Raw genomic sequence first — 13,947 nt, 5'->3', positions numbered from 1 at the left:
ATAAAATACTATAAAGTAGTTTTTGTTCTAAATCATAATCATCATGACACGCTCTAACGGAACTTATCTAATGTTCGACCCTGGATCAAAGGCCAATGTTTCCCCTGAGGAAACAGTCGCTCGCGCTATCGTAGTATTTATCGTTTATTAATGAGATTGAATCATTTTACCAGTACATAAATACATGCACTTATTAATATGTCTTAATTTCAACGTATGGATTTACCTCTTTTATAAATAAAACGACCACATAAAATAACAACAACCATTTTATTCGTTTCACTAAAATAAAAATACTCTAATAAATAACCTTCGTCACATATCACTTACAACTTGTTCAATTTCACATTGTTTTGGTTATTTAACACTATGTCATAATTATAAATTTAAACAATTCTTATATACAAATAAATCGTATTTCACAATATTGTTCTGTCATTGTACAATTTATAAGATTAATCTAGTATTATTTAACTGCTTCAATAAGGTAACACCTGTAAATTTTCCTTTAAATACCTACCATTTCAGACAAAAGCTGCAGGCATTCGTTATTGGTTCAATAACAACTTGTGTTGCCATAATAATAACAACACTGATAGCACTCTTTGCAAAAAGTTGCCAACATTAAAAACTAAATAGGTAATAATGCTTTGCTGGCAGGTAGATTCAACGGAATGAACACTATTAACATAACTACAATGACCTGTAGAGTATAGTTTGGTTTCCAATAGAACTGGAACGAATGGATAGAATAAAACGAATATGTAAATCAATACTTCCAATTCAAACCCAACAATAACAACTATGAACAAAATATTTTCCTTTGAACACTAACTTAGGAGTTATCTCAAGGCTGACGCACTTACTTCTGTTGTTATTCTTTCACTATATTCACAAATATTGTTTGCAGAAAGTAAAGTATATTATGTACTTGTAAAATCTATATAACATTATAGTGTAGAAAAACTAATAGTCCCTGGATGGACAAAAATATTGTAAAATTAACCAATACCCGGATCTGAACTCCATGGGAAAAAAAATAACGTGGTGAGAGCGAGCATTTACGAATGAGTACAAATGTTTATGAATGGATTTATGTTTGTTTATCTTTATGTTATCTAGCAACTAACAAAAATTACTCAAAGTCGTGAACTTTGGCGCTTAGTGTTATTGGTCTTGATAATTGGAACAATAAAAACAACATTATCGGCATTTATCTATGTTAGCTCGCCAGACTTACGTAAATCCTGATTTTTTTTAAAACTGAACTTTGGTTGTGGGGTTAAGTACAGCGATTGCGATATTGCGATTAGTTATCCTTATCTGGTTCAATTTATCTATAAATCTCTTAAAAGTACCACCAATATGCATGTATTTAAGATATTAAAAAAAAAAAAAAAAAATATCGGTGAAATGTAACAAATTCCATTCGTGCCAGCCCTTGTTCAAAAAACTATATTTAATAACAATTTAAAATTAACGCACATATGCCGTTTATTTTGTGCTCTTATTTGTAACCATAGTGATATTGATATGATTTTGTTTGCTTGATCTTATCGCATCACCAAACACATCGAACGGACACAACAATGCATATTCAATAGGTATATTCACTTCGCCTTCATCAAATCAAATATAAGATTTGATGTTTATAAATAAAAAGCAATATAACAAATTATCTAAATTATACACTAATAAATTTTTCATACAATAATGTACTGTTATAGGGCTCTCAAACACTTACTAGTCGACATTTGAAATAGACACAAAATATAAAGCACCATTACCGACGTATTGCGTTTACGTTTTAGTCAACAAACTAAAAGGCAACGCTTAGCACCAGTTTAATGACATACATACCAAGCATCGCCCTAGTGCGGACTAAGCGAAATTTTTACCAGCCGGAAGTATCATTTACAATGTCGCTATTAAAATATATTATTTGTATTTGTGGAAAAATATAATTCTCCTTAATTTAGCGCGTGAGAGCCCAAAGTTTTTAGTTTGTCTTTTGCAGTTCCCTTTTGTCCCTTGACTTGGATTTAGACGCGAATGTCTGATGCGTTATCAATTCTCTGAAGAATCCGTCTTCCTTGGCCATTAGTTCTGAGTACGTACCTTTTTCTATGACAACGCCGTTTTCTAATACCGCCACCTCGTCTGCCGATTGTATCGTGCTTAGCCTATGAGCGATCGTGAGCACAGTACGGTCTTTGCTTATCTCCTTTAAGGCCTTATCAACTAAGTATTCTGAATACGTATCTAGTGCCGAGGTAGCTTCATCTAGTATCAAGATTTTTGGGTTCTGAAACAAATAAAAACATTATGTTAATATTAAATATAAATTGGCCTATGTCCATATCTTTATACTGCCAAGATACTCATGTCATTGTCGTAATGTTTTTGTGCTATACGAGTCTAGTGCAATGCCCTAATGTATCTAGTAATAATACAAACAAATTGCATAAAATATTGATTCAGAATTGCAATTTTTCATTTCATGCACTGAGAACATTTATTATAAAGAAGCAAATAATGACTGTGACATCGCAATCGCATTTTATATAAAATTTATTTTGTATGAAAATTAAAAAAAATAAAATGATGATATCAAATTTCTGACTTCACCATACCATTTATATGACAATGTTAACATGGGCTAGTGTCGGCTCATATACCCATTTACCTAACACCCTGTATTTTGGACGTAAGTGAATGACTAAACATTTTCCTTTTAAATAGGTAACTGATATGACTGTATTGGTCGGTTAACTAGTTTACTTCACTTCGTTTCGTCGCGTCGCCTATTTACATCAATTAATTAAAAAAATAATGTCAAGATCGCCTTTACTGTGATTTACGTAAAATTTTCTGTAGACTAATCCAGGATCGAATTATTTTGAAACATAGGCAACAAAATACACTCGCGAGCAAAAGTATGGAATCATCCCATTAGTTTCGAGTTTCGATCATTAGAACTAAATGACAATGAAGATTAAATTAAAAATGGTACCATTATAAAGGTTATATTATAAACTTTAGCTTGACACTATAGATAAATAGATAAATCATGGAGTTCTTCAAAACGTTCGGAACATAATACAAGAGGTGGATTCCATACTTAAGTATAGTTGTAAATAGCTCGTAAGTATAGTTGTAAATAGGCAACAAAAAAGACAAGAATACCCAGGCTAGACTAGCTGCTCTGGCCGGACTAGCTGCTCTGGCCGGACTAGCTGCTCTGGCCGGACTAGCTGCTCTGGCCGGACTAGCTGCTCTGGCCGGACTAGCTGCTCTGGCCGGACTAGCTGCTCGGGCCGGACTAGCTGCTCTGGCCGGACTAGCTGCTCTGGCCGGACTAGCTGCTCGGGCCGGACTAGCTGCTCGGGCCGGACTAGCTGCTCGGGCCGGACTAGCTGCTCTGGCCGGACTAGCTGCTCTGGCCGGACTAGCCTGTCTGGCCGGACTAGCCACTCCGGCTGGACTAGCTACTCTGGCTAGACTAGCCACACTGGCTAGACTACCTATACTAGCAAGACTATCTAGATTCTAGACTCTGTATATTAGCTAGACTAGCTACACAGTCGCTGAGCTGGCCGCCGCGCGCGCCCACTTGCCGCTCCCAGCCCTCGTGGCTCAAGACACTAGCTGCACGAGCTAGACTAGTAACACGAGCTAGACTAGTGACACTAGTGAGACTAGTACCTTGACGATGGCCCGCGCTATGGCGACGCGCTGCTTCTGGCCGCCGCTGAGCTGGCCGCCGCGCGCGCCCACTTGCCGCTCCCAACCCTCGTGGCTTGAAACAACTAGTTCGTGTAAGTGCGCCGTGCGAGCCGCTGTTAGCCATGCCGGCTCTTTCTGTAAAAAAAAATAATTCATTATTTTTAAAAATATAACTTTATTTTTGCGGCCTGCTACTGCTCCATCAATGAAAAAGTTTAATATTGCAATTATATTATGTAGGATTACGTTTTCAATAATAGGCATTGTCATTGTGTCAACGTTATTATTTTGTCGAGATAAATTAAACGTTATAGCAGCCCCAGAATGGACTTGAATTTTCCTCTTAGGCTCTTAGATAGTAAGCATAGTACACGCTTATCTTAACTAATTACCTTGTTGTCTTCTTCTTCCTTATAATCATCTGGCGCGCCATACAGAATGTTCTCCTTGATCGATCCATTGAATAATACAGGTTCCTGAAATAACACTAAATTAAGATCCAATATTTGAATTTGATATAGTTGACGCTCGTAAACAATAAAAAGTAATCATAATTATTTAATACACACACAAAAATGGAGTTACATCGTAACGTCATACCTGACTGACATAACCAATATGGCTTCTCAACCAAACAGGATCCAACTCTCGTATGTCGACGCCGTCTAGCATTATCCTTCCCTTTTCCGGGTCATACAGCCTTAGAATCAGAGAGGCTATGGTGCTTTTGCCACAGCCTGATCTGCCGACTAGGGCTACAGACTTCCCAGGTAAGAGGTGAAGCTTGAAGCCCTTTATAAGAGGAGCACCCTCGTAGCAGTACCAAACGTTGTCCAGTATAATCTCGCCCTTTGGCCTGTCCTTGGGCCTGAGACCACCTAAACAAAAATAAGGCTGATAAAAATAGAAAGTTTCAAAACGAAACCGATGCTTATTCCTTAATATTAAGGTTGTTTTTACGTATCTTATCTAGATATTACATCGATATCTTCGTTTTAATAACAGATAATTATCTCTACGTGACTTGCAGCTAACACATCAAAAATAAAGTGCTATGGTATCTTTTATCTGAATAACTAATTGACTTGTAAAATAAACTATAACCAGAGTCACTATAAGAGTAGGCGCACACCGTTGATTTTTAGTTGGCCGATAGTTGTGCCCGATTTCAAATTGTATGAAGAATCGGCCAAATCGAATCGGCGTGATTAGTTGAGGGCTCTCTCTATTTGCGCTCACCAGTTGGCGCCACTAAGCAGTAATGGCTATGACAATGACGCCAACTGAAAAGTTCTGATACGATAGAAGCACTTCTAGGTTATCAGAAGGTCCTGTTATTCGCCAACCCTATTTTAACACCGTATTTTTGACCCTCATTTTCTTTGCAGAGCAAAGTCAGTGCCGGATTAGCCACGTAGCAAGAGTAGCAAATGCTACGGGCCCCGCGAATTTGGGGGCCCCGCGCTCCATCGCCTGTCTGACCGAAATAAAAAAAAGATTAATTTAGATAGGAGCGTAAAATATCTTGCATGCCTTAAACGCGAAGCGCTTAGGCTATGCTTTACTTTCACTTGAAAATCTAGAACTCTATTTCATCACGTTAAATCATAAAAATAAGTAGGTAGATATTTTACGAACTTTTTAACGTGAATGTTCTAATTCGTTCGTTCGTTTCAGCCAAATGACGTCCACTGCTGGACAAAGGCCTCCCCCAAGGTTTTCCACAATGAACGGTCCTGCGCCTGCGGTAAATGAATGTTCTAATGTTTAATTATAATCGATAAAACTCATTTATTTCTGTGAATAGGCTTAAAAAAAGCACTTTTACACGTCCCAGTATTAACCCTACCCACTGCTTCAGGACAATAAATGGGCCAGTGCTGAGAAGAAGCAGCGCAAGAAACTCAGTCACTATAAATTGTCTGCCTCTTTTTCAAAGGTTTACAGGCTTTAAAATGTACAAAGTTAACTATAAATATTTATGCTAGCTAGGCAGTAACGCATCCCAAACATTTTTATCTTTTAAATAATCATCGACTTTATAGTAGCCCTTTTTCATTAAGGTACTTTTAATATGTGCTTTGAATTTATGAATGGTCAATGGGTAGTTCTACAACAGTTTGTGGTAATTTATTAAAGAATTTAATACATTTTCCCATAAATGAATTACCAATCTTATGCAGTCTGAATAGACCAGTAGAATTAAACACAAAAATGAATTAAATCGGAAATAATTCCTACAAAAGATTTTATTGCTTTAATAGCTTCATTGGTTGCCCATAAAGACTCTCGTAGGTTTTCGACTTCGACGGAGTTGTGCTTAAGTGGTGGGGGCCCCAGAAAGGGGCGTTTTTTCGGTTTTCCGGTTATACTGCGTAAAGGACTTACCCTATCGAAAAGTGGTCTTCATGACGGTTGAAGGGTACTTAATCCTGCATTGAATAAGACCAAATTCATTATGTTTTGGACAAACCGTTCACGTGCTTATCTTCGACAAAGTAGAAAATTTACGATTAGTTAATAACCCTCTCTACGTCCAATAGCTCGTCACCCGCAGGCTCCCAAGCCTTATAAAGGGCCACCTTAAGCAGCGTATCCCTGTCAGGGCTCGCGAGTTGGATTCGCCTATCCTTGTTCGTCCCAGCCGATCCTTAACTGCGGTTCCTGCACCTCTTCCTTGCACTCTCCTGAACGACACTGTGTTATCTACTATGGTTCCCCCTCTTCACTGGACCCTCCTGTACGACTGTATTGCTTAGCCGTATGCCTGGTCCAAGGTTCGATGCCCCAAAATCAACTTCATACGCGTGAAAATAGTTTAAATACTATTTCCCGTGCTAGCAACATTTTACTTTACTGCTTCGCCTCTATTAGTCGTAGAGTGATTGTATGTATCCTATATCCTTTCTCAATTTATGAGCTATTCAACACAATAATAATTATTTAAATCAAACAACTAATTCCTGAGATTAGCGCGGTCAAACAAACAAACAAAAAACTCGTCAGCGTTTTAATATGAACTTGTTGTTGTTGATTTTTGGCGTCGAACCTTGGACCAGGCATACGGCTAAGCAATACAGTCGTACAGGAGGGTACAAGGAAGAGGGGCAGCCACAGTAGGTAACACAGAGTCGTTCAGGAGAGTGCAAGGAAGAGGTGCAGCAACCGCAGTTAAGGATCGGCTGGGACGAACAAGAATAGGCGAATCCAACTCGCGAGAAAAAAAATTTCTTTTTTTTTCAGGAACTATAATGATACAGCCATATCAAAGCTAAAACTTCAAATTTCAATTTCACGTATCGTAATCGTCACTTGGTTATTAAACAACAAAATTATAGACAATAAAAGCAAAATTGTTTCAACCGTACCCAGTCTCCCCTACTTGACTTACTTGATCTTAAAACAGATGTGGCTACTCTTATTGACAGCAAGAAACAGGAGCCTCTGGAGCAGCAATTTTATAAACTTTTAATAAATAATTCTTTAGAATCGTGTTTTCCAAACTTAGATATTGCCTTGCGCATTTACATGTCTCTCTTGATCACTAACTGCAGTGGCAAACGTTCTTTTTACGTATTAAAAATTAATTAAGGAACACGATGGGACATGAACGTCTTAATCATCTTACTTTGTTGAATATACTCGTAGAGCATGATTTCCTTAAAGAAGTTGATATTGAAAGTGTTATCTCTAAATTTGCCCACATTAAATCAAGAAAAGTTCATTTGTAGATAACAGTTTTGTTTCATTTAATACCCTAAACTTGAGAACCTAAAGCAGCAAACCAAGGGCCCCTTGATAGAAATTTGCTACAGGCCCCGCGCTGGCTTAATCCGGCACTGAGCAAAGTAGGTATTTGACAACTTAAACAAATATTAAGTAAGATGCATTCTAGGGTCTACCTGTCCAGTAAATGCCTATTTACTGACGCCTTGAAGAAAAATAGACAAAAGAAAAATTTACGTCAAGTTTGGTGTATTTGTTACGGTCAATGTGATAAATGTGAAATTCAAAAATTTTGGCTGTACAAGAGCACGTACACAAGATGTTGTTCTCTTTTATGATATTTGTTAGTACTAAGGTTGAATTATTAAATAATCACTTTTAAATGTTATTAATTTATCACTTTTACCGCGACTGTCAGTAATTATTCATAAATAATAACCGGTTTTTTCATAATTTTCAATTTATCACATCACCAATATGTTTATTGATGGGTGCAGTACTAACCTGTCACAGGTATACTAGGCTCTCTGTCAATAATCTGCCACAACCTCGTCGCAGCTCCAATACCTTTATTGAGCTGAGTGTAGAAGTTGCTTAGGCCACCAATACTGATGCCCACATAGGCTGCATATAATAGGAACGAGGTGAGGTTGCCAACTGTCAGCTGTTCCGTCGCAACCATGCCGCCTCCGTAGTATAAAACTAGGATTATTATTGTGTTCCCTGATAGGCCGGTCTGCAATGTATTCGCAACATTTGTGAATGTGATATGCTGTAAGGGACTCCCCATAATAGCGTCTTTCAAGGGTCGACGCTGCGCAGGCCTTAGCGAGAAGGTGACCCTCGCAAGACGCTAGTGTCGGCGACCCCTAACTAATTCTTATTTATTTATTTAAAGGCACAACCACAGAATACAATTCAATAAAATTACACTGATAACTTATGAAGAGCAGTGTCTGAAACTTTTTTGTCCTATTATTTTCATGTCTCTACTGCATGACCCTGTAGTACAGGGTCATAAAGTACAATACAGGGCCTGTACCAAAAGGTATAGAAAAGAAGCAAGTATGCGACTTTGAATTACAAATAATGAGGCAATGATTAGTGTGATCAAAATTTTAAATTGATGAATTAAATAAGTATAGCCTGACCAGGAACATAAAAACCCTGGCATAGAGGCGCGTCAATTGCATTTGATAGTGCAACACTGAGTACAGTCGTACCTGTGTTAAATTAATAGGCTAACTTTATGTATCAGGATTCAGGATTACGGGCTAATTTGATATTTTCATAAATTAACGAAAAAATATTATTATAGGTAACCTGGTTTAAATAAATTAAATGAAACCATCAATCGAGCTAGTAGGATTTATTTTATTATTCATCAATAATCAAATTCAGAACTTGAATATTCAACTGCAATGTCTGCTCATGAACGCTTCAAACTCGGTACTTCTTTCCCAATTCCATAAAATTCAACACTTAGAAAGTGACAAAAAACTTTAAAATAGGTAGTTGAAACAAACCACAGCTAATTTTCATAGTGGACTGTACTATACGATAAACATGTCAGTCAATTTGACAACCTTTGTCGGAAACATTATTCAATGAAAATATTGTCCGAACCCTTAGTATTTCTCTTCGACAAATACTTTAACACATTGTGAACCACTTTTCTTTCACGACTATAAAAAGCACAAAATCAATTGCGCACATTTAAAATAAAGTTTGTTTATACTTTGACAGCAATAGACTGACATGCAAGGTGACATGTCAATGAAGTTTTCAGTTACTGTTGCCATTAAAAGAAATTAGTACCATTAGTTTTCCGCAACATGGCGAGGGTTTTTATGTTCCTGGTCAGGCTATAATTGCATTGTATTTTTTTTTTTATTCTACCCATTGATACATAACTTACCATTCCATAAAAGCTTCCAACAGCCAAAGATTCCTTGTAGGCCAGTGTTAGTAAATTCTCGATTCTTTTCCCATATGACTCACATTCTAGTTTTTCTTTACTAAATGCTTTTACAGTCTTTATGTTCGATATTTTTTCTTCGGCTAACTGTGAAAAAACATATTACCTCTAATCACGCTGATTGATTTATTTACGTTTAAAAAATCATTAAGACTTATCTCAATTTTTTTCGCAAAATAAATCAATTGGATCTGGTTTTCTAGGCATGATTCACATTTGATAGGTAGTTTATGGTGAGTTACATTTGTAGGGTTTACTCTACTGTCAATAAAGTAAGTTGGCAATATAAATGATATTTAGTACAAATACAGTAGTTCCTCTTATCAGGGTATACTAAGTCCTTACTACGAGACCATGTGAAAGGTGAATTTTCAACCGACTTCAAAAAAGGAGGAGGATCTCAATTCGACCCGTATGTTTTTTTTTTCTATGTTTGTTACGCGATAACTCCGCCAATTATGAACCGATTTGAACAAATCTTTTTTCGGCGTATAGGTAATACCTCAAGGGTGGTCCCATTTGAATTTAATAAAAGAAAAAACAACCCCCAAGGGTGGAAAATTGGGGATGAACTTTTTTATACGCAATATCTCCGCCGATTATAAACCAATTTGAACGATTATTTTTTTGTTGAATAGGTATTATCAAAAGGGTGGTTTCATGCGAATTTGAAGAAAATATTTCACCCTCAAGGGTGGAAAATTGGAGATGAACTTTTTTATACGCAATATTTTTAATTTTTAGTTTTTTTTTTGTGTTCACGCATTTGAAGTCGGTTTTATTTTTTTTAAAAGTTAATTATAGTTCGAATGGAAGAACTTCAAAAATAAAGAAATTAATTAAAAATCATTTTAAAATGTTAGCCAATGAAAACAAAGACCAAATAAAGATTGTTCAGTAGTTGTGAAGTAGAGTTTAACATTTTTGTTCAATAGAAAACAGACCATAATACTATACACACAAATACCAATTTACCTCACTAGTCTCGGCCAGTGTGTCCTGCAGTTGCCGCGTGATGCCTCGCACGAAGCGCCCATAGACCACGGCCAACATCGACACAGGAGGCACTACGCATAATCCAATAAGCGCCAGGGATGGCGACATGTAGAACTGTTGGAAAGTAAATGGCAATGCCAGATTTTGTACGGAAAGTGGCGTCCTTTTTTTTCGCGCGGCCATCGACCAAACTTTGTTTTTTGATTACAAAATAGTGTAATAAACCAAACTTACTATGGCATGTATACCTCTAAACTCAGTCTGAACTGAGTTACGAGCATTAGAAGTTTGATGATTTTCATACTAGATTTGCTTTTTGTGCGCAAGTTTTGTAAGAAATTGCAACAAAATATTGCGCTATTTTTTTATTGCGCTGATTCTGCTCCATACTGATGTCTGGAGCCTTTAATGGATGGTATTGTTTTTTTACACATACAATCTCACTATTTTGCTGCAATTTCTTACAAAACTTTGCGCGCAAAAAGCAAATCTAGTATGAAAATCATCAAACTTCTAATGCTCGTAACTCAGTTCAGACTGAGTTTAGACGTATACATGTCTTAGTAAGTTTGGTTTATTACACTATTTTGTAATCAAAAAACAATGTTTGGTCGATGGCCGCGCGAAAAAAAAAAGACGCCAATTTCCGGCATTGTCTTTTATGGGGGTATTAGTTTCGGCTCTTTTAAGAAGACAAATTGTAGATAAAGGATATCTGCTCTTTCTTGCTAGAGTCCCAAGATAAAATGGGTGGAGAAAAATTAAGCAATGCAACCTTTTATTCAGCAGGACTTAAGATTATATGTTATTTTGGCTTATCCTGCACGGTAACAAAATTATAACATTAAAATAAGTGTCTGACAAATTTTTAAACCTATGTTTTCCTATACATATTTATTTTATTACCTGTGACCTTTAACTACAACCACAATGTAATAGAATGTAACACATTTCAATTACGGTAACTTTGTACCTACTTTACATTAATGTTATGGAAATACAAAACAGTTCAAATATTGATCATGTTGAATGTACAGTCGGCAGCACGTCAACGTAAACACTGTGGTATCTTACGCAGTTGCGTTAATAGCGACTTTGCAACGAAAATGTATAGTCTGATGTGCTGTCTTGTGTACAAGTTTATTAAGCATTTTTCTGCCAACAGCAAATGACACTAATAATAATTTGCTTATGACTGATGACACTGGATGAACTATTCAAACTTACCATCATTCCCGTACCTGCTCCCACCATGAATAGTGAGCGCAGTCCATCGCTGACATTCTCACTCAAGTTCCGACCAACAAGCTGGGTATCTGCTGACAGTCTGTTGACAAGCTCACCCGTCGACGTCTTGCCAAACCAAGCAGGCTCTTGACGCATTATTGCAGCGTAAACTTGCTTTCTGAGAGCTTGGGTCATTCTTTGACCTGTAGTAAAGAAAAAAGCTTTGTATTCATCAAAAAATATGAATTCCTTTTAAAAATTGTGAATTAAAATATGATAATTTGATCATCATTAAACAAAGCAGTCTTCTTAATTTCTAAATGATCCCCTTTTATCTCATATCATTGATAACAAAATTACCAGATATTGACATCAAGTACACTCTGCCGAAGTTACACAGGCCGCCAATGAGGAATACTCCACAGAGCATCAAACACAGTGTATCCAGCTTCTCTCTGGCAGCGCCCAGGTCGCTGGTGCTGTTGTAGATAATATCTAGAACTTTGCCCAGGGAGAATGGAACCGCCATAGTCACACTTGATGATACTACAAGGAAGCTTATGGCACCTGAAAGTAGTAAAAGCTTATGTTAAATAACATCAAGACAAATTGACATCCTTTTATTAAAAATAAAATAATTTAAGGTGGAATATTTTTTTTTACGATTTAATATTCTTCATAGACTATCCCTTTCCAATTTATGAATATGGTTACAATATTCCACTGAGAAAACATAGTAAAGCAATATCGCCTCAGTGAACATTTATCAAATAATGATAACAACACATGACAGTTATTGAGAGCAGCTAGTTCTATATATTTTAGACTAATTTAGTGTACCCTAGTGGCAATGTTCAATATTATAAGTAATTTATGTAACAGCTCACCAGCCAGAGTCCATTTCTCAGGTTCGGCCAATGTAAACAATCGCTTTACTTCTGAAGTCTTTAACTTCACATTGATTTTCTTCGTAGTTTCCAATGGAGCCTTCGTTTTAACACAATCGACTGGAGCATCCTTTTTCTCGGCATCCACTTGGCTACTAAAATACCTTGGTTTAATACAGTAAATGCCATTTCTGATAAAGGAAGACTTCTCGTAATAATTTCGAAGGGCCACAGCCTTGTGACTAGAAAATAACCTGAACCCGCACTGATTACATGGCAAACTATGATTTGCAGTTCTGAATAATAAATTTGAATGCCTACTAGATATTTTAACATCGAAACGTATATGAAGTAAACGCTGCAACATTTTTCTTTTAATTGTATAATTTCAACACAAAATAAAAAACATCACAGCATTTTGTCTGATCTGTCAAGTCAAACGTCAATGTCATTGTCACATGTCATTCATTATAATCTGTGAAAATGACATCTTGTGAGTGGATTGGATTGGACCACAGAATAAGTAATAGTACAGGTACAGAAGGATTACTCCGCAAGACGATTTAAATAAATGCGAGTCTTGCTACGACGCGATACAGTGGAATTCAGCTCGCACAGCACTACGTACCTACAATTTTATTCACCTACAAGTTTTGTCTCTTTCTATCGCGTGCCTCTGAACTCTTCTTACGCTGCTAGGGTTGCTATGCTGAGTAATGAGGTACGTATGTAGGTAAGTATTATGTGCCTTAATAAAACACAGCGTTCTGTTGAGAGAGCTGTCTATGATCTTTGCCTTATTTTAGTCTATGGTATAAGAAAACTTACCAATTGTCTCTGCTTTATCATCTAGTTTACCTTCTTCATACACCAGCTGGCACCACTTTCTATGGAAATTGGTGATCTGTCAACTTGACATTTCATAGCGTTTGTGATTTTTGCCGCCTACACAGCAAAAATTTTTATCTTCTTGTTTTAAGTATAAAATAAGAATAAAACACAGTTAAAATGTGCAAATAGGAAATATAAGTGATGCAGAGTGTAAGGGTAAAGAGTGGTGACGGTGAAAGGTTGACTTCTGTCGGCCCGGATGAAGGAAAAGCTCGAAATCCGAGTCGTCTTTTTCAGATTCATCCTCATCATCCTCGGAAATGGAAATGTTTGCTTCACCACCTCCAAATAGGCGACGGAGGCCATGTAAGTGTTAACCCCACTCGTAAGACACTCGGTCGAAACTTTGACGACTCAGATGAATGTTATTTCCAACTTTGTTGCGCACCACTTACCTTCTACATCAAGCCTACTAGATGGTAATAGCTTGCAAAGTAGTATTCAGTTCCTCTAAAGAACGATTTCAGTTACTTCGTTATCGTAAAGTGAAGTTAAGATCAATCATAAGGAAGATAG

At 36.8% G+C, this 13,947-nt stretch overlaps 1 protein-coding gene across 1 annotated transcript; it reads right to left on the bottom strand.

Moving 5' to 3' along the window:
* Nucleotides 1-251: 251 nt before the first annotated feature.
* LOC114350067 (ATP-binding cassette sub-family B member 10, mitochondrial) lies at nt 252-12,979 on the bottom strand. The gene is made up of 10 exons (XM_028300715.1): nt 12,541-12,979; nt 12,014-12,220; nt 11,654-11,856; nt 10,406-10,540; nt 9,371-9,517; nt 7,957-8,188; nt 4,327-4,604; nt 4,119-4,202; nt 3,706-3,861; nt 252-2,305 (listed from the first exon to the last, which is right to left on the bottom strand). Exons 1-10 carry the CDS (start codon nt 12,905-12,907, stop codon nt 2,000-2,002), a joined length of 2,115 nt encoding a protein of 704 aa, XP_028156516.1. The 5' UTR covers nt 12,908-12,979; the 3' UTR covers nt 252-1,999.
* Nucleotides 12,980-13,947: the final 968 nt, after the last annotated feature.

Source organism: Ostrinia furnacalis, unplaced genomic scaffold (assembly GCF_004193835.3).
Source record: "Ostrinia furnacalis isolate ACB-3 unplaced genomic scaffold, ASM419383v2 OfSCF0780, whole genome shotgun sequence".
NCBI lineage: Eukaryota > Metazoa > Arthropoda > Insecta > Lepidoptera > Crambidae > Ostrinia > Ostrinia furnacalis.
This window is presented reverse-complemented; position numbering and strand designations above follow the sequence as displayed.